The 19,767-nt window shown below is 42.5% G+C and overlaps 2 protein-coding genes across 6 annotated transcripts; one reads left to right on the top strand and one right to left on the bottom strand.

Annotated features, from left to right (window-relative positions):
• Positions 1–778: 778 nt before the first annotated feature.
• On the bottom strand, positions 779–9,093 carry zdhhc16b (zDHHC palmitoyltransferase 16b). 2 transcript variants are annotated; one of them, XM_082543267.1, is made up of 10 exons: positions 8,982–9,093; positions 6,393–6,703; positions 6,117–6,311; positions 3,639–3,727; positions 3,519–3,547; positions 3,271–3,404; positions 2,834–2,919; positions 2,622–2,745; positions 2,388–2,458; positions 779–2,016 (listed from the first exon to the last, which is right to left on the bottom strand). In XM_082543267.1, exons 2-10 carry the CDS (start codon positions 6,660–6,662, stop codon positions 1,914–1,916), a joined length of 1,101 nt encoding a protein of 366 aa, XP_082399393.1. In that variant the 5' UTR covers positions 6,663–6,703; positions 8,982–9,093; the 3' UTR covers positions 779–1,913. The 2 variants fall into 2 exon arrangements, with proteins under 2 accessions (XP_082399393.1, XP_082399392.1); XM_082543266.1 differs by lacking the exon at positions 8,982–9,093 and having other exon boundaries at positions 6,393–6,824.
• A 55-nt stretch (positions 9,094–9,148) lies between these two features.
• On the top strand, positions 9,149–19,743 carry vps35l (VPS35 endosomal protein sorting factor like). 4 transcript variants are annotated; one of them, XM_082543262.1, is made up of 31 exons: positions 9,797–9,814; positions 9,923–9,990; positions 11,290–11,389; positions 11,506–11,688; positions 11,766–11,885; positions 12,083–12,107; positions 12,386–12,462; positions 12,556–12,684; positions 12,766–12,850; positions 12,927–12,983; positions 13,121–13,217; positions 13,580–13,627; positions 13,809–13,902; positions 14,223–14,423; positions 14,530–14,576; positions 14,739–14,850; positions 15,589–15,705; positions 15,798–15,851; positions 15,942–16,022; positions 16,118–16,180; positions 16,277–16,362; positions 16,456–16,536; positions 16,656–16,719; positions 16,858–16,956; positions 17,037–17,114; positions 17,348–17,462; positions 17,611–17,750; positions 17,873–18,038; positions 18,971–19,089; positions 19,322–19,471; positions 19,573–19,743. In XM_082543262.1, the coding sequence occupies exons 1-31, from the start codon at positions 9,812–9,814 to the stop codon at positions 19,669–19,671; spliced, it is 2,958 nt and encodes a 985-aa protein (XP_082399388.1). In that variant the 5' UTR covers positions 9,797–9,811; the 3' UTR covers positions 19,672–19,743. The 4 variants fall into 4 exon arrangements, with proteins under 4 accessions (XP_082399391.1, XP_082399390.1, XP_082399388.1 ...); XM_082543263.1 differs by having other exon boundaries at positions 19,325–19,471; XM_082543265.1 differs by lacking the exons at positions 9,797–9,814; positions 9,923–9,990 and adding an exon at positions 9,149–9,258.
• Positions 19,744–19,767: the final 24 nt, after the last annotated feature.

Raw genomic sequence — 19,767 nt, forward strand, 5'->3', positions numbered from 1 at the left:
AGATCATGTAATCATTTGTGTTTCTTCAGAATGTCTCAAATCTAGTGTTACTGTCCTGAGATCATGAACATCTGTCAGTAGGCACCATAATGAGGTAGTGCCAGGGAATTGGATTTTTCAGCTCCTGTATAAAAAGAAGCAATTTTTTTTCCCACTGCATATAAAAGCAGAGAGCGTGACGCTAGATCTGCCTCGATGCCTTTTAAGTAGCAGCCATTATTTCAGCAGATTTGAGAACTGTAACGTAGCAGAAACTTGGATACTTAACAGTGGTTAACACACTGTGTCCCAGCAATTTCACACTGCAGACAAAGCAGGCACCTACTCCAGTCTTGGAACCACTTTTCTTCCAACCCCCACAGCAGTGGAAGACACATCAGTGACCTTTTTACACTCTCATGTGAATGTATACCTGAGCAGTGACGTCTCTAACCGAAGTTGAGACTTGCTAGAATATGAATGTGCCAACTGTTCATGGATCGAGCATGAAAGCTTCCGCTGACTGAAATGTTAGGATACTTTTTACAGAATGAAATATCCGTTTAGGTTAATGTACTTTTGTTTGGCTTTTAAGTTATGTGAACGTCATGTTCAACATCTGCCTTGTATTCTGTTAATATTAAATCATAAATGTTGGCTGACTTTGGACCTCACATCAACTTATGCCAAGAAAACAAGACAATATTTAAGATGTCATTAAACCTTTGTTTACACTGAAATTTCACTCGTGTCTGTCTGAATATCGTCACCTCAAAACGGAAACACGTCAACCCAGAAATATCAAAACCTTGTTTTATTTTAAGGCGGCGAGATAAATGAAATCAGAGCACAGCTCCAACACTATCACAGCTGGATGTCTGTTTCTATGGCAACTGCAGAGCCTCCAAAACCATCATGAGGTTGCCGATATGAAAATGTGGCTTTAGGGGAGGAAAAAAAGATTAAATGACAGAATAATATTTCAGTGTCTGAGTCACATATTTCAAGGCTGAATAACCAAACAAGGCACACAACCACATCTGTGTTTAAAGTTCTCTGAAATCAAGAGCTGTGTAGTTGGTTTTTCACTCGTCTTTGGCACCAAGAAATGAGTTCAGGTCAGTGGCTCCCAGTAAAGCCAGGGGATGGTTTTTGAAACACATGTAGAGTAGTTTGTATTAAAAACAACTTACAAATAACAATTATTTACATACTAACACAACACTTCTTAAATAATGTTTTCACGATTTGCCTCCCACAGCTATCTTCTGTTATTTTGAAGACGCCGATCCTTAAACAGAGCTGGAGATTGATACAGTCTCAGCTGCTAATGGTGCCGTGTTTTGCACTTTTATCACTAATTTATAAAAAGCACATAAAGGTGGAACGCTCTCTTTTACAAGCTAAAGTCAGATTGAGGGGAAATGTGCAAGTCTGTTTTACAGCATGAACTGAGAAGAAGAGTCTGCTGTAAACGGTCTGCCGACATGACTTTCAGGTCTTCACTTAATAACGATAAAATAGGTTTTTTAACGTGCTGTACTGTATGCAACACATAGCACCATTAACAAGCTTTAACTTCGGCTCCTGTGATGGTGCCAAACCACACCATGTAACAGAATCCCACAACATTTCATCACCTCTTCAATAAAAGTTGTGTGAACGAGGCGTTACTGAGATGCTGACCAGCAGCATCCATGAATCAGATCAGTCGACAGCTCTGCAGTCACAGCTTAGTCTCACTGTACAATGCTGGAAAAGTGACAGTTGGATCTAAGAAGTTGAGACACTCCTGTGTTTCTCCACTTTTATCAGTGCTGATACAGACACAGCAAAAGGCTGCTGATCTGTGTAACCAGTCTTTTCTTCTTTGCTGGTTATAAATGCAGGTTTGAAGTTTTTTTAAATATGGTACGACATTAAAAAGCTGAAAGTCAGATGGCCATGGGGTCTCTCCTGGCGAAGGTGCAGTCCCACACGATGCCGTCTCCGCAGGGAAGATGGCTGGAGGGTAAGAGGACCCGTGTGAGCCAGTGACTGAGGAACAGAAGAACAGATGGGATGAAATGTGACTGAAAACAATGAAGGATGACAAAGCTGTGATCTTTTAAAGGGGACACAACTGATCATTTCAAAAATCATACATACAACAGTGGTAATTTGTGTCCCTGCTTTTCAGTAAGCACAACACTGAAAGAAACCTGCCAGCTGGCTTTGCATGAAAACCATCAAATGTGTCAATTTAATATAAAAATATTTTCCTATTCTTTTCCTTTATGCAGTTAGAAAAACAGGTGGAATAATAGTTTGTATTGAGCACATGATCCCAGCTATGACTAATAAGAACCTCTCTCTAGATGGAATACTTGCACATATTCATCAAAAGCTGAAGCAGTGACGGAGCTCACCTCCTCTTCTGCACACCAAACAGTAGCTTCAAGTTGTTCATTTTACCGCGATGATATGGATTTCGGAACACCTGATTAGGAAAAGAAGAAAACAGGATTTTCAGAGACCCTCGATGAGTTTGAATTTTGTTCCTATGCAGGATTCATGTCTGGTGAACTTTAACTGGTTTGTCCAATAAAAGACTAAACTTTTGCTCATATATAGCAACTGACTCTGCACAGGAGTGCACGTACCTTTCCTTTCTCCTTTAATCTTCTGGCTTCTTTGCGGTTGATGTGCCGCTCTATGCTGGTTTCTCCTCTGCTGATAAGCATGGCGTGCCACAGGGTGAGTCCACCCAGAGCGACTGCCACAGAGCTGCAGGGAAGAGGGAGAAGGGGCATATTACAATTTGCACTATACAAGTGGCATTATGGACTTTTTGAAAAGGTAAAGTGTCTCACACCTGGTCAGCACCCAGAGGAAGATGATGCTCTTATGAGCAGTGGTTTCTCTAAAACTGTAGTCCGGAGGAGGGGTCTGATAGTAGGTCTGAGGTGGACAGGAAGGACAGTTAGTAGTGTCCAAAGTTTGTATTTTGTGCTGAACTGCTCCTTTAACGTTACTATCCAAAGCCTACAGTTTTGTTTACCAGCTGGCACAGTCTTTAATCAGAGTAATTTTGCAAATCATGCTTTACTGACAGATGCAAATTATTTCCTCATAGCTCCTCACCCAAACTGTGCAGAGGGGTAGTGTTAATAATACCTAGAAAAACCTGCTTAAAGGAATATGTCGTGTCAGAATGGATCTCAGTTGAACTGGAACAATGAGATGCAGCTGCTATGACGAAAACGCCACCCAAACATATAGATGGTTGAATCTTTCCTTATCGAGCCTTACCTCTACAGCGTCGTAGGCATCCAGAAACAAGTTCCTGCTGCTGATGCTGCAGTAGATACAGCCCATGGTCATGTAGACGCAGAAGGAGAAGAAGTAGCGATGGTTGAAATGTCCCACGCAGTTATTCAACCAGGCTGGAAAGAGCTCAGTTCAATACGTGTAACAAGCGGGAACACCAGGAGACACCAAAACAAAAAGTGAACAGAATAAAAGTCATTTTCATGAGTTTTTCCTCGCTCAAAGGATACGACAGTGGTGGTCCATCTTCAAAACACACCTGCAATATAGCAAACATTTTAATATGATGAAAGAAAACAAACATATAAAACACGCCAACTCTCCACATTGGAACTACGTGAAGAACTTACACGTTGCAGATGCTGCAGTGGTGTGTCCTCGGTGGTTTGGGAGTGATGCATTTCTTACAGATGGACACAAAAGGGAAGGGACTTTTGTCCTAAAATAGAAAAAAAAAAATGCAGCTTGACAAAAGCTCTTCTGTCATCTTCAGAAAATACCACAGCCTGTACATAAAAGATGGAATGATGGACCGCTGGGTCTGAGAAGTGACACATAAACCTGCATTCTTTCTAACGACCATCAGGGGCAGTTCCTCTGCTTTTAAAAAGTCTAAATTGTATAAGTGTTTATAAAAAAAAACACTTTACCTACTTCTCACTTGATTTATGACCTTAGTAAATTATTTCACAGGTTTGATGTCTTTTGTTACAATGTTATGTTTTGTGAAAAGGTTTTTGCCTTTTCTGATTTCTACATTTTTTGACTATTTGAATATTTCAGATGAAACTAATTTTAATATTAGACAAAGGTAACCTGAGTAAATACAAAACGCTGTATTTAAAGTCAAGATTTCATTCATTAAGGAAAAAAAAAAGGTCACTCCAAGAGTGCAGCAACGGCTCATCCAGGAGGTCACAAAAGAATCAGAACAACATCTAAAGCAGACTTCAACTTGTCTCGGTTAACCCTTTAAGACCTACCATAGAACCAAGTCCGCCAGAGCTTATATTATATTTTTACATGTTGTGGAGCCATTTTTGGGAGCGTTTCAAGTTGCTATACATCAATACAACCATTATAGCCCAAATTTTAATAATATGTCTGCATTAAGTGCATAGTAATTACATAAATTACAAAAAAGTGCAATAAACTACAAAAAAAATTGAAAATCGTTTTGGTTTTTTTAACATATATTTCTAGTTAGAGAAACTTAAGAGGTTTATCCCTCAAAACTGTAAATACAAAAAAGTTGCACAAAATAGTTTCCCACCACAGGAAATTTATTTTGAGTGTCTTCATAGTTTTATTTTATTTTTATTTACTACAGGAAAAACGAAAATAAATATTATAATGCAAATTTGCAAAAAAACAGCATATGCATCAAAATAAACTATTTCCAGCAGTGCAATATGACTTCTAAGCATCCCAGAAACGACACAGAAAGTCATAAAGTCAAACATAACTTTTAAAACACCAGTATAGGCTGATGGGGCCCTGAAGGTGAAAAACTACATTTCCGAGAAAATGACGTCACTTCCGGTTTCGGGCAGGTAATGGCGGACGTGCGATAGTTTGCGCTGATGATCTATTCTAACATAGGAAGTGTTACGAACAGCTGATCGGATCGGTAAAGCGTGTTTCTGGAATATTGTGTTTTTATTGCTGCAAGTGGTTTTTATGCCATTTTTGCAAAGCTATATGTGGAAGGAAACTGTGACCTAGGACAAGCTGATGGCATAAGATGTAAGTACAACTCCTCTGGTTTCATGTGCAAAAAAAATTATTGCGCGAGCTTACCTGGTTGCAGTTCTACCGGGATTTAAAAATAGCTACGCAAAACAGAGCGTGCCCGCTCTGACCAGCTTTAAAGGGTTAAAGTCAGACTTCATGATACAACAATAAGAAAGAGATTGGGCAAAAATGGCCTCCACGGGAGAGATCCAAGGAGAAAACCACTGCTGATCAAAAATAACACAAAGGCCAGTCTCATATTTGCCAAAAAACATCTTAATGATCCCCAAGTCTTTTGGGCAAATACTCTGATGAGACAAAAGGTTACATCTGACGTAAAACTAACACAGAATTTCTAACCATCAGTTAATGGCCTGAAGCTCAAGAACACATGGGTATGCAGCAGAACAATGGTAAACACACCAGCAAGTCAACCTTCGAAAGGCTCAAAAAGACAAACTGAAGGTTTTGGAGCGGCCAAGTTAAAGTTTGGACTTCAATCCAATCGAGACGCTTTAGCATGACCTTAGCATGACCTTAAACCGACCGTTCGTGCTCAAAACCTGTCCAGTGTGACTGAATCAAAAGAATTCCTCCACAGCCATTAGAAAGCCACATAGCCAATTATCACAAATGCTTGACTGCAATTCTTGCTACAAAGGGTGGCACAACCAGTTATTAGGTTTACGAGGCAACTACCTTTCCACACAGGGGCAGGTAAGTTTGGATAACTTCTGCCTAATTAAATAAAATCATTAAAAAAAAATTCATTTTCTTGGGTTATGTAACATATAAACATGTAAGTGTGACAAATATGCAAAAAAAAAAAAAACCCTAAGAAATCAGAAATACTTTTGTATGTAGATTTTTACTTTATGATTTTATGATTTGTTAATATTCAAAAAGTAATTCAATTACAGTCTTTGAAATATAATCACCCTATCTCAAAAAATACCTACAAACCAACGCATAAACCAAAAAAGAAAAGTTTTAAATGTTAAAAAGTATTCACATTTGTACTTAAAAAAATGTAAAAATCAATGATGGCAGCAGAATAAGTCACTATGTCAGCCTCTGAGGAGTGTGACTCCTACCTTTGGTGGGTGTCCTGGAGAGGTGGTGGTCGCTTTGTAATAATGGAACACCACCATAATGAGAAGCCAGTGGCCACAACAGAGGTGCCACACAATCCAGTGTGCAGGGTAAGTGCTGACGATCATGGGAAGGACAAACAGGTAGACAATGACCACAACTGAGGATGTCAGCAAGACGACAAGACAGACAAACACCTGGGAGGGTAAGAGAAGGAAAAATGATTAAGGAAAGCAGCAGCAGGCGTGGGAATCAAGAGAGGAGGGAAGTGAGCTTACCACTCCAAACCAGTGGGTCACATTGTCCACAATCCAATAAACGGGTTCAAAAGCACAGTCCAGCAGAGTGTCTGAGTTGGTGAGGCTGTTGAAGTACAGCGACTTGAGCAGGAGCTTGCTGTAACGCCACACCTCTGACAACCTGCCGCCGATCCCCGCTTTGGTACCCCCGCCTTGGCCCCCCCTCTGCGTGCGGCACAGCCAGCACCAGCGCAGCGCCAGTCGCATGGCTCGGGAGAGCTGCCACCTCCAGCTGCTGCTCACACGCATGCCACCACCGCCACTGCCTCCTCTCCTACACACTCTGCCTTCTAAACACACGCAGACACACAGACACACAGACCAGCAGTTAGAAACACAGGCCGCATAAAACAGCAGCTCCTCGTAACGCAGCCTGACAGATGCGGAGCTTTCCATCGTCACCGAGTGCTTGTTGAGAGCTCCCAGTGTATCTGAGAAGGCAGGCAACAGGAAGACTAGTGAGCTTTATAGAGGACAAGGGATCCCTTTCCCAGAAAGTGTTCCCTTTCCCTAGAAAACACTGAAGTTACTCAAGTACAGTAACAGCATCTCCTGTGTGACATATGCCCATCAAAGCACACAAGGACAAGGGCTATCAGGTAAGGAGTTACGCCCATCAGCCCCTACAAATAAACTTCTCCTCTTAATAATTGAAGGCAAATCTTCATCTGCAGGCCAAAAACCTATTGGGGACTCTCAGGGGAGATGCAGATTGGTAACCTTATAAGAGGGAAACGCAAACGGACGTCTTAAGGAAAATAAAGTGGCCACCTGATCCTGGAGCATCGGGTCATGAAAGTGAGTATTGGTTACACAGATAAGACTTGTTCAGGTTCTCCAAAACAGGATGGCATTAATAATGAGAGCGCATCTCTCATTATTTACATTTAAAAGAAGATGAAAATAAGACGGGACATCCAGCAACAGGTGACATGTACAGATCTGTCAAGTTTAACATAATCGCATAAGTCAGGGACTACATGTAACATACAGAAACATTAGACAAATTCTTGTTGAGAGGGCCTTTACTTCCTTTACTTCAGCAATAAAGAGAGCGAACACGATTTCTGGTTGTGTGACAAGTTGAACGAGTCTCACCACTGCACAGGAAGGCTGGTGGGCGTCTGAAGGGTGTTTGAAGGGCATAATATTAACGTGCATGGTTGTATCTGACAGACAGAAGGAGATCGTGCCACACAGATGGGGGATTCATGGGAGAAGAAGCAGTCTCTATGGCAACCTGCTGCCCTAAATCTGGACTTAGATAGAATAAGGTCACTACCTCACAGTCTCACTATAATAAGCTTTACTTTGTCCTCTTCCTCTGCACTGTCTTCTGTGAGTCAGAGAGGAGGAGGGGGGATTGTCTGATATTTTTCACTTGTAGTCAGCAGCTTGCTTTTTCATGTTTTTGGATTCTGGATATTGGAAATGTTCAAAGAATATCATTCACTATTTCTGAAACTGATTAATTAAACACAGACACGGAGATAATCTTAAGTATAGCCCTGTCTTCAGTCCCTTTGATAGCAGCTTTAGTGACTGTGATGTGGTTTGCGCATTATTGATCATGCTGCTGGATGAAAGGTTTTTATTTCACTTCTTCAGCTTCAAGTTATAAAACTAATGGAGACTGTGAATCAGAGTCTGACTCTTTGCCACCTTCAGCTTGACATGAAGTGAGATCACAAGAACACTTTCGTGCTATCATATTATAAAAATCATCAAACCGGCGTCTACACTGCGCTGCTGGATGAATGGAAACTGATGGATGTTTCACAGGAAGGTCCGGCTGAGTCAAATGAACACAAGAGGTCTCCACTTGGTCATCACTTTGACATGTAAGCCATACATTGTGCTCAGACCCCACCACAGTTCAAAGTTTATCAAATCACAGTTCTGCTATTGGTTTTAATGTTATTATATTTTTTTTTAAAACAACAACAACAACAACAAAACATGTTTCTCACAGTGACTGGTTATGACTGATGAAGTCTACATATAAAAGACAAAACAGTATTACTAATGGCCACAGGACTACAACCAGTTTGACTCGTGTCCATTATGAATGAATGAATGAATGAATGAATGAATGAATGCTTTATTGGCCATATGCAGGTTGCCCCACAGAGGAATAGGACCCCCCCCGACTTACACACACAACAACAAGACATCACATGGGAATACAGTCGGAGACCGGCAGCGTTGAGAGAATAACACTGAAAAAATTACACAACATTTGGAAAAGTACAAGAGGAAAAAAAGAGACCTCTTCACACGCTGGGCAACCTATGGGAGGACAGCATGAGAACAGGAGACAAAAAAACTCCTCTGCACAGAGAGCACATTAATGTCCACATCACAACATCAGAGCACATGACAAGCCACAGGGGATGGATAGGGGGGTGGGGGGTGATTCGAAGGAACACAGTCAGACATGTCACACTTTAACGCTAGCTGGCTAGCTGCTAGCTAACTGTAGCCGCTTCCAAACGCCAGCCTTTACGTGTTTGTTTTAATAGAAACTATTTGCCGCCCCGAGCCAAACTTAACATCGCTAGACTGTACCTGGTCAGGAGAACTGGGCAGACAGACCTGCAGCACCACGGTCAGGTCATGGTTCGGCTGAACTGGAACCTGCAGCTACTCCCCTAACTGCAGCCATCAGACTGTAAGCGGCGAGACTCACGAAGAAGATCGTGTATTGACGAGATGAGTTGCTTGACAGCAGCAAAGCTGGCAGCTTGTTCTGTTCTGGCTTCTAGACTGGAGTGCTAGCGAAATATCTGGAAAATATTTGTAAGGAAAAGTGTGCCAGGAGTTGACAGCAACAGTCAGAATTATGGTAAAATCAGTAGCGTTAAACATAAAAAGTCGCTACCCGGTATATTGTTCCAAAGTGGCGCCTCCTGTCTATTTGTTCTCTTCTGTGGCGAAAGTGCGTCGAAAGCTCGCAATATATCCTGGGAAATGAAGTTGTATTTTGCGATAGTTCATTAAAATGCCTCTTAAATCACGCTGTCTTCGTAAAAAATTATAAATGAAACTTAAATACATATTCACAGCGGTATCCATTAAGTGTGGCGGCGATAGATATTTAACTAACCCCTCGACTGTGGAAAAAAACCACCCAAATTAAATTAACTTCCGAGCTGAGGCCTGAGGTGTCATATGATGCAGAAAAATGGCTGCAGTGCAGTGGTAAGATGTTGTCTTCTTATTTTACAAACGGTTTATTAACAACTTAAATCTTTAGTATTTAAACACTGAGCCACGCCTGAGCACACGCATGTAGCGTAGATACGATTGTCGTGCGTTTAATGTTCAGTTAGCGTCGTAAACTAAATGTCAACTTTTTTCAGGCTTGCAACATAACATTAAAGACGAAGAAGCTTTTTATGGTATTATTATGACTGTGACTTTGAATCAGACGCCTTCTTCGGTTACGGTGTAGATTTGGCTTATAACGACATTTTCCCTCCTCGTCTTTTCTGACGATTTTTCACTAGTTCTGCATTTGCCTTGGGTCATTGTCACTGCTGGCCGCAGATACCTGGACCCTACAGAGATTGTACAGGTAGTCAAACTCCTCCAAGATGGCATATTAATAGGTGCCACTGCCACAAGTTTTTGTATGTCTTCTAGCACAGTCTCAAGAGCATGGAGGGGATTTCAGGACACAGGATCGGAGAAGGTCCTTAACCAATCAGCAGGATCACTATCTGCTCTTTTGTGAGGAGCAGGATGAGAACTGTCAGAGCTCCAGCAGGACCCTGGTGTCAATGTCTCTGATCAAACAATCAGAAACAAACTGCATGAAGCTGGCTTGATTGTCCAGCATGGTCTAGTGGGCCCTGTACTCACTGCACAGCACTGTGACATTTACACTAGCATTTCCCATTGAGTACCAGACCTGGCAGGTCCACTGGCACCCTGTGCTTTTCACAGATGAGAGCAGGTTCACCCTGAGCACATGTGACAGGCATGAAAGAGTCTGTAGAAGTTATCGAGAACATGATGCTGCCTGTAATGTTGTTCACTGTGAGTGGTATGGTGGGTGGTGGCTCAGTAATGCTTTTGGGAGACATATACATGGATGGACGTGCACTCTAACTCTACAGGCAGTGACACCCTGACTGCCATCAGGTATCAAGATGAAACCTTTGAGCCCTACATTGGTGCAGTGGGTCCCAGATTTCTCCTGGTGCACAACAATGCCCAGCCTCATGTGTTGAGAGTATGCAGGCAGTTCCTTGAGGATGATACCGATGTCTGGCTTCCACACTTGCCTGACTTAAATTTAGTAGAACACCTCTTGGACTTTGTTTTGGTCCAACTGCCTCTGTCAGGTTGCACCTCAGACTGTCCAGGAGCTCAGTGATGCCCTGGTCCAGATCTCGGAGGAGATCCCCCTGGACACTATCCATCATCTCATCAGGAGCATTCCCCAACATTGTTCGACATACCTACAAGCATGTGGGGGCTATACAAACTACTGAGTACAGTTTTGAGTTAGTGCAATCAAATTTTGTGTGTTTTGAAGCTTTTAGCCATCTGTAGGTTGATAACGTACCATCCTTTCACTCCTTACCCATTACACAGTCCTTATTAGTGTAGATATCCAACATATTTCTCAGAAATGTAGCAGCCATTCACTTTCCTGTACGTTTATTTCTCCAGATTCTTTTAGACTTTTAATTATGAACCACAGACGATGAAATCAGACATTTCTTTGTAATTTCACACATTCTATGCCTTTCTTTCACAGAGTTGTGCCATAATTAGTTTAGCTTTGTTTGTGTGACTGGGTCATGTTCGTCAGTGCTTTATCAACGATAGCAGGACCAAAAAGCTGTCTTATCTCTTTTGCAACCAGGCGTTCGCATGGCCGCAACTATGACACAGAGCTGCAGAGGTGTCGTCTTGAGGCCGCTCTTGTCGATTTTGGAGACTACCACCCACTCAAACCCATCATGGTATCAGTGTTGAGCTGCATCTCTATTCGCTTTAATTCACTGAAAACATGCAGAAACCTTGTTGTGGTTTTTTTAATGGGCCTGTGACAGGTTTGACCCTCTCTCAATCCGTCCAGGTGACCGATACAAAGACCCGCCGTGGGACCCGCAAAGGCAGCACCTCTTCCTCTTCATCCTCCTCTTCCTCAGCACCACCAGACCCTCTGAGCTCCATGCTGGACGGGACCGACCCCCTGTCCATGTTTGCCGCGGCCTCGGCCAGCGAGACGCCACCCATGTCCCACAGCAGCTCCACAGGAGTCAGTGACTTGGACAAATGTAAATCCTGAAGCATGTGCTCATTTGAAAGTCTCACTAAATAAAGATGTGCTTTCAGGACCTGGGGAGGAGGAAGAGAGAGAAGGAAGAAGAGGCAGTGGGACCAGATTTTGAACCTTGGTCACTGAAGCGAGGGGAAATCCTGGCCAGGTTCACCACCACCGAAAAACTCTCCATAGTGAGTCCTCTATCGTAGCAGCAAGGCTGTTGTTATGCTTACCTCTTACCCAAGGGCCTGCTGTCTCATAATTTAATGCTGCTTGAAAACATAGTGGAAATGAACCTGATGGCTTCACCAATTAACAAAATATTCAAGAGAGTTTAGCACTTTTTTGATGTTCTAAAATTTAATTATAATTTGTTTTTTCTCCATAGAATCTGTTCATAGGCTCTGACAGAGGTAAGAGCAACCTGTTTCTATCACATATAATGATTTCAGAAAATTTCTGAATGCTTTCAATGTCTATAGTTATCTGTCGTATCGATAAATCCTGTGACAGCATCAGAATATATTCATTTTACTACCTAAATCCTTTCAAATTGCTTTTTTCTGTCTATCATAACCATAAATGGCAGCAAAAACAAAATGGGCAAACAAAAAGAATGTCAGCATCACTTATTAAGTTGTTATTTGGTCTTTAACTTCACAACTTATACATCACTTCCTGTTTTCACTAGGAAAAGCCACCAGTCAAGGATCGGCTGTTTCAGAGAAGGTTCGCACTCGTCTGGAGGAGCTGGATGATCTAGAGGAGGTAGGCGTCCCACTGTTGGCTGGCCTTGCATTATTCTTTCAAGAAATACGATGGGGGATGTTATTGGATCTTCTTGCCTGTGTGTGTGTGCAGGGCTCCCAGAGAGAGCTGCTGAACCTCTCGCAACAGGATTACGCCAACCGCATCGAGGAGCTGAACCAGTCCCTAAAGGAGGCCTGGTCCTCTGACCAGAAGGTCAAAGCCCTGAAGATTGTCATCCAGGTAATGTTTATTTAATTGGTGCTCATTTTAACTGGTGTCGCCTTAATAAATATCACCCCTGATCTGTGATCTGTGCTGCAGTGCTCCAAGCTTCTGTCCGACAATTCGGTGATCCAGTTCTACCCCAGCAAATTTGTTCTCATCACTGATATCCTTGACACATTTGGTCAGTAAAGATTTTTTTCCACAGTTGAACCTGAACAATGTGCAAGTTTTGTGACTCGGGTCCTTGTTGTTTGCAGGCCGGCTGGTGTACGACAGGATCTGGACCATGTGTTCAGACCCACGGCCTTTACCAGGTAAAGTGGAAATGCTGACAATCAACTTAAAGCTTTAAATTCTTCAGAGCATTTAGACGATCCTTGCACCTTCTGAAGTCATGTTGCATTGATTTAGTTTTTGTTAATTCACATTTGACTTTTGTTTGCCACCTCAGATAATTTCACAGTTGAAGATGTGAATGACACCGCAAAGGAGACGTGCCTCAACTGGTTCTACAAGATCGCCTCCATCAGAGAGCTCCTTCCCAGACTGTATCCTTCAACACCCTCACTCAGGATTTCTGTTCATAGTCTGCTTTTGGCTGGAGTTTCATTCACTCGCAGACCTGGTTTTAAAATCAAGTTCAATTCAGTTTTATTTACATAGCACCAAATCTCAACAACAGTCACCTCACCTCTCTTTTAGCAGGAAGTAACCTCCAGCAGAACCAGACTCAGGGAGGAGCACCCATCTGCTGTGACCGGTTAGAGGTGTGGGGAGGGAGACAGGCCAAAAACACAAACTTTGAAAGAGAACCAGATATTAATAATAACGATTAAATGCAAAGTGGCTCAGCTATGTATGTTTGTAAGTAATTTGTATGTAAATTTGGTTCTTTAACCTCGTGATACAGCTATGTTGAAGCTGCCATTCTCAAGTGCAACCGGTTCCTCAACAAATCGTGAGTCCTCACAGTTTATCAGCTGGTTTCCACAAGGATTTTTCTTTAGAAAACGTAAAGATTTAGCAATAATATTTGGAAAATGTCATTTTAATAGCTGTGATGCATCAACCATGTTTGTAAACTGGAATAAAATCGTTTGACATAAAGAAAACACCATCTGTCCTGCCACTGTCCGCAGCGGCATTCAGGAGACCCTTCCTCGGTTGAGTGCCATGGTCAGAGGGATTGGAGACCCTCTGGTGGCTGCATATGCCAGAGCTTACCTCTGCAGGGTGAGATGGACTCTGCTCGTCTTTCCTTAATTTCCCTACCTTGCTGATTGTGTTTCTGGGGTGTCCTATTTAGGCTGTTGTTGCTACATCTGCAACCCACTGTGACCCCAGCTTCTCTCCTTCATGTTATGACTTATTTCTGTCTCCTGTCGTTTGTCGTTGATGCCTCTTTTTTCTGAGTGAGCATATTGCAACTCCTCCTGTCCAGATCAGTTGCCATAAAAAAATGCTGCAAATGCATGAACAATGCTATTTTTGACTTGCGCTGTTTACCAGCTTTGTAGGTTTTGTTTGTTTGACACCTATATCCTTCTTTCCAGGTGGGCATGGAGGTGGCCCCCCACCTGAAAGACAGCCTGAACCGCAACTTCTTCGACCTGCTCGGCACTTTTCGACAGATCAGCAGCGAGAACGTCCGGGCCCAGCTGGTGCTGCAGAGGGTGGAGATGCCCGAGTACCTGACACTCTACTCACCTGCCATCAGCTGGATCCTGCAGTGTATCGCGTACAGAGCTCCAGAGGTATTTACTTAGACTTTATTGAAAAAGTGGAGCTCGGTGAGAGCGTCGCAGGGGCACAACCTCAGTGATGTTTCTGCTTTTAATGCTGCTTGTGTTTCTGTTTCAGTCTCTGCTAACAGAGATGATGGAGAGATGCAAAAAACTGGGAAACAAGTGAGTGCTTTAAAATTATTAGTAGCTGTTTCTTGTCATGTGATTTACCTGGAAGTGTCACGATCCTTTTATTTCATAGAAATGACCGTTATTAGCATGGGTTTAGCTAAAGTTGTCACAGAATGTATGGCACAGCACTAATTCATCTTTGCTTTCCCACAGTGCTTTGCTTTTGAATTCAGTAATGAGGGCGTTCAGGCCAGAGTTTGTTGCAGCCAGAGCCACAGACTTCATCGGTATGATCAAAGACTGCGACGAGGCCGGCTTCCCAAAGGTCAGAGAACGTTTCATGTTCACTGCATCTTTTTTCTTACCTTGGTTAAAAACAAAGAAGTCATCTTCTGTTTATTGGATGTGGGGAAATAAGTACAAGATAAAAAATACTTATGAAAAACAACTTGGCAGTAACACAATTTAAAATATCCCAGAGCAAAACAGCTTGGAAAGGGAAAACAATTACACCACAAAAATCATGTCAGAGCTCAGTGAATTAAAGTCTAAATATGGACACAATAAGGAGCTCAAAGCTAAAATGAATGCAGGTATTGTTGGTATGAGGTCAGTGGAAATGAAACTGATGTGCTCAGCTGTATGTGCAGGAAGTGATGCAGAAGGTCTACAGCCACAGTTACATGGCCTCTGCATCAGCTAATGGAGGAATCCAGACAGTGTGTTGATTCCAGCTGGATTCAAACAGCAACACTGATGACAAATTCTCTCCACTCCTTTCCCATGATGATGGCCAGATCTGAAACCTCTCTGTTTCCTCTACAGCTCCTCCAGGATTATAGTCAACACAATCAACTGGTGAAAATTCCTTACTGCCAATAATTTAATGGGAAGGTTTATAAAAGCTGAAGAAAAAGTAGTCATTACACCTTCACATAATTCACAACGAGTATGAAAAATCAATCTCATTGGGTAATAAAGTCATTAAGATATATAAAGGATAGAGGCAGATGTTCAGGTCATTGTCTAAATCTTTTTGGAATGAATTTTGTCTCCTTTTCAGCATCTGTTGTTTGGCTCTCTGGGTCGCAGCCTGGCGTCTGCCGATCCTCCAGAATCCGAGAGGCTGACGATCCTGAATGAAGCCTGGAAAGTCATCACCAAAGTCCGCAGTCCTCAGGTTCTGAACCGCTGACAGTAGTTTTCAAAAGGTCCCGTTATTCCTGCCAGAATGTTCCAGATTGTTACTGAAAATCTCATTTTGGTTTGCAGGACTACATCAACTGTGCTGAAATCTGGGTGGAGTTTACCTGCAGACACTTTACAGTGAGTAGAAAGCAGTCAAACACAAATTTTATTTATTTATGTTTTGGAAATGCACTACCTTTCTTAATCCTCTCTCTGCGTGACTGTCAGAAACGGGAGGTCAACACGATTTTGGCTGACATCATCAAACACATGACCCCTGACCGAGCATTCGAGGACGCCTACCCTCAGGTTGGTGCACGATGCTTCCCTGAATCTCTGCTACTCTCCATCCTCCTCTTTCCTTCTGCTCTGTACTAACTGTCTCGTGTCTGTTCTGCGTGTAGCTGCAGTCGGTGATCAGGAAGATCCTCACCTACTTCCACGACTTCTCTGTCCTCTTCTCCATGGTGAGCTTCTACAGCTTGAGCTGCAACGATGAAACTGTGATTCCAGTGCCATAAGTCGAGCTACATTTTCAGTTTTTGCTCTTTTCGGTTCTTCAGGAGCGATTCCTGCCGTTCCTGGACATGTTCCAGAAGGACAGCGTGAGGGTGGAGGTCTGCAAATCCATCATGGAGGTCTTCATCAAGTAAGAGTTCGTTAAAGTCATGAGATTATTGAGAGTTGTGGCAGAAACGTTGATGTTTCGTATTGATGTTCTACTCTGTTCTCTGGCCTTTAGACACCAGGTGGAGCTCACCAGAGACCCGGTGATCCTCAACGCCATGCTGCACATCTGCAAGACCATGCACGACTCTGTCAAGTAGGGTATTCGTTTGTGTGTGTTATACAGACGTATGCTACTTTCATATCTGTGACTTAAAGTCGTCGTTTCAGCTGTGTTCGTGCGGTAGCGCATTTATTTTTCTCTTTGTCTTGAAGTGCTCTTACTCTCGAAGACGAGAAAAGATCTTTGGCTCTGCTGATCATCGGCTTCATCCGCATGGTGAGATTATCACATCTATTATATTATGTCAACAACAATCACAACTGCTGTTTCGGCCTCTTGTATTGCATTGTTTTGATCTGCATCTGTTGTTTTTGTTTCAATTTTGGGGTTAAAATTTTTTTCTCTGCACTTCAGGTTTCCTTTGGTCGTGACTTTGAGCAGCAGTTGAGTTTCTGTGTGGAGGCTAGAGCCACCTTCTGTAACCTGGAGCCTGTCCTGGTGCAACTCATTCATGTAAGCCTGTGTTTGGCATTTCAGCATTAAGTGACAGAAGCCACAACGCCATCTCCTTCATGTAACCTTGTCGTTTACAGACGGTGAACCAGCTGGCCATGGAGACCAGGAGGGTGATGAGAGGGAATCACTCCCGCAAGACCGCTGCTTTCGTCAGAGTGAGTCCACACATGCAGTCTCTAATCTTTTCACATCACCGTACGTTCCTCTTGGATGACTTTTTAGCAATGCCAAAGGAAAAGTCAAAAAACCACAGACTGTATATAAAAGACAGTCAACATTAGCATTTTGGCTAATGCTAATTTATCACCTAATGCTAGCAAGCTTTTTTTATAGGCCTGTCTTACAGAAATAACATTGCATGAAATTTTCCTCTCCTTCTCTCTTTTAGGCATGTGCCGCCTACAGTTTCATCACCATCCCGTCTCTCAGCAGCATCTTCAGTCGACTCAGCCTCTACCTGTTGTCCGGTCAGGTTGCTTTGGCCAATCAGTGTCTGTCCCAGGGTAAGTAGCTGTCTCATTCGAGATTTAAGTTTAAGATTTAGTTGATCAAAACTTGTGTCCCTAATGTTTTTACTGTATTGCGATCATTTCTGTTTCTCTTGTCCTTCCCACGCCTTTTCTGACTCGTTCTCCACCTTCCTTCTTCCAGCCGATGCTTTCCTAAAGGCAGCCGTAAGCATTCTTCCGGAGGTTCCTCGCTCCATCAGCGTGGAGGGAAAACTTCGCTCTTCTGAAAGCTGCCTCGTGGACTTTATCAACAGCTTCTTGGCAACGCTGCTGGTTATCCCGGTAAGGTTCATTACGGTTCAGAGGTGGGTTTACAGGAGACGGACCACACCTGTAATCGCCCATTTTTGTCTCAGTTCAGCTTGACAAATGTTTTGATTTTTGTTGTTGTTGTCTTTTAACAGGACCATCCAGAGCATGGGGTGCTCTACTTAGTCCGGGGTCTGCTCAACATGGTCCAGGATTATACCTGGGAAGACAACAGCGATGCAAAGGTGCGGGTTTACATCAGTGCTCTGCCCCTGCTGGCAGCCATGAGCCAGGAAACCTATCTGTACTCTATCCCCAAAGGTAACGGCACACACGTAAACACTGAATTTACATCAGAGAGCTCTAACAAAGACAGACTTTTACAGATTTTCCCCAGGCTAATTTCTGTAAGCCCTAAAAGTTAAGAGTTTCACGCGTTGAGCTTTTACTTGTGACGTTTCCTGTTCTTGTCACATGTACAGTTGAGGACAGTGCTGTTTTCAACAAGTCTCTCACACGTCTCCAGAGGGATTCCAGTCCATTCTTTTTTTTTAAGGAATCTCTCAAGCTCTTCTTTATCTCTCTATTGCCAAGAAAGCTATATTTTGAAATTGGAAATCCAAAAGATCACTACTCCCGAACCACTGGATCAGTCTTATTACAGAATACGTGACTTTAGAGAGAATAATGTATTACCACAGAAATAATATATCTTCATTTAATGACATCTGCTACATGCTTCTGACTTATCTCGGTTTGGATCAGACGCCAGGGGCTGAAACCAAGCACATCTCCACAAACACACAAACTTACAACTTACTGTTGTGTATCGTAACTGATCGTCCTCAATCTTATTAAGATTTTTTATTAACATGGTTATTAGATATTAGATACATGTGTGTGTGTGTGTGTGTGTGTGTGTGTATAGATAGATAGATAGATATATAATTTATTTTATTTATATATAGAGATATATATAATTTATTTAATATTATGTATTAGCTAATGTATTACTATTACATATTACAATGTTTTAGATAGACATGTAAATACCCCACAAATAAAAAGCAGTAGTATGTAGTAGTAGTATAGTATAAACATACTAGTAGTATGTTTAGAAATGCTAAGGAAATGAAAAAATTAAAGTCCCTTGTTCTGCAAATTCCACAGGGGGGTAATAATTCTGTCTTCATCTGTAGTAAGACAGTGAGGAGTTTTCCCCGTTAATCTAATTATTCTGTTTCCTGGCTCAGTGGATTCTAATGACACGCTCTATGGCGGAGATCCCAAATTCCTATCAGAGATCAACAAGCTGTGTGAGACTCTGATTGGACAGATCCTCGACCACCTGAAGACACTCGGTCGTGATGAGGTGAGGATGCGGTGCTTAGATGTGTCTAAATTCAAAAACAAAAAGCAACTGCTTCCATGGCTGAAGGAATTATTTTAAAGAAAAATAATCTGGTTTTAGTGAAAATCCAGATTTCAAGCTTGCCAAAATCTGGATGCTGTGTAACCAAAGTTATGCTGCCTTCATGTACATGTGGGAATGAAAACCAAAAACTGGAAAACCACGCTGACATGCATTTCCCACTCTCTTGCAGCAGAGCACACGCCGCCAGGGCGCTCTGGCCTTCTCCCTGTTTGGTGTCCTGCTGGCTCACGGTGATCTGAGGAACAACAAGCTGAGCCAGCTGGCAGTCAACCTTTGGAACCTCAGCCACAAACATGGATGCTGCGAGACCCGCACCTCCGTGAGTTCATGTTTCAGAGCTCCGAGGCCCACTCTGTACACTTTAAATCTGCTGTATTTGTGAATGCAGCCTCACTGACTTCTCATCTTTGTCTGCTGCAGGTTCGGACTCTGGAGTTCATCAAACATCAGACTCAGCAGCCGGACATGACTCATCTGTCAGATATGGTCCAGAGGCTCACGCTGCAGTCTCGCACCTGAGCTCCACACTCAATGACATGTTACACTGCTCAATTTAAATTTGTGTAAATAAAACCTAACAAAGGAATTTTATATGCCTGTTTTCTGTGTCTTGTG

The sequence above is a fragment of the Aulonocara stuartgranti genome (genome assembly GCF_965226115.1).
Source record: "Aulonocara stuartgranti genome assembly, chromosome: 8".
Lineage (NCBI taxonomy): Eukaryota > Metazoa > Chordata > Actinopteri > Cichliformes > Cichlidae > Aulonocara > Aulonocara stuartgranti.

Excerpts from the sequence above, each read along its gene's own strand:
- zdhhc16b (XM_082543266.1), bottom strand. The coding sequence starts at position 6,809 with ATGGAAAGCTCCGCATCTGTCAGGCTGCGTTACGAGGAGCTGCTGTTT. Across the intron at positions 2,920-3,270 it reads ATGCCTACGACGCTGTAGAG|ACCTACTATCAGACCCCTCC; the intron begins GTAAGGCTCGAT and ends TGTCCACCTCAG. Across the intron at positions 2,746-2,833 it reads TTCCTCTGGGTGCTGACCAG|CTCTGTGGCAGTCGCTCTGG; the intron begins GTGTGAGACACT and ends TCTTCCCTGCAG.
- vps35l (XM_082543262.1), top strand. Across the intron at positions 12,463-12,555 it reads AGCTGGATGATCTAGAGGAG|GGCTCCCAGAGAGAGCTGCT; the intron begins GTAGGCGTCCCA and ends GTGTGTGTGCAG. Across the intron at positions 15,852-15,941 it reads TTACCTGCAGACACTTTACA|AAACGGGAGGTCAACACGAT; the intron begins GTGAGTAGAAAG and ends CGTGACTGTCAG.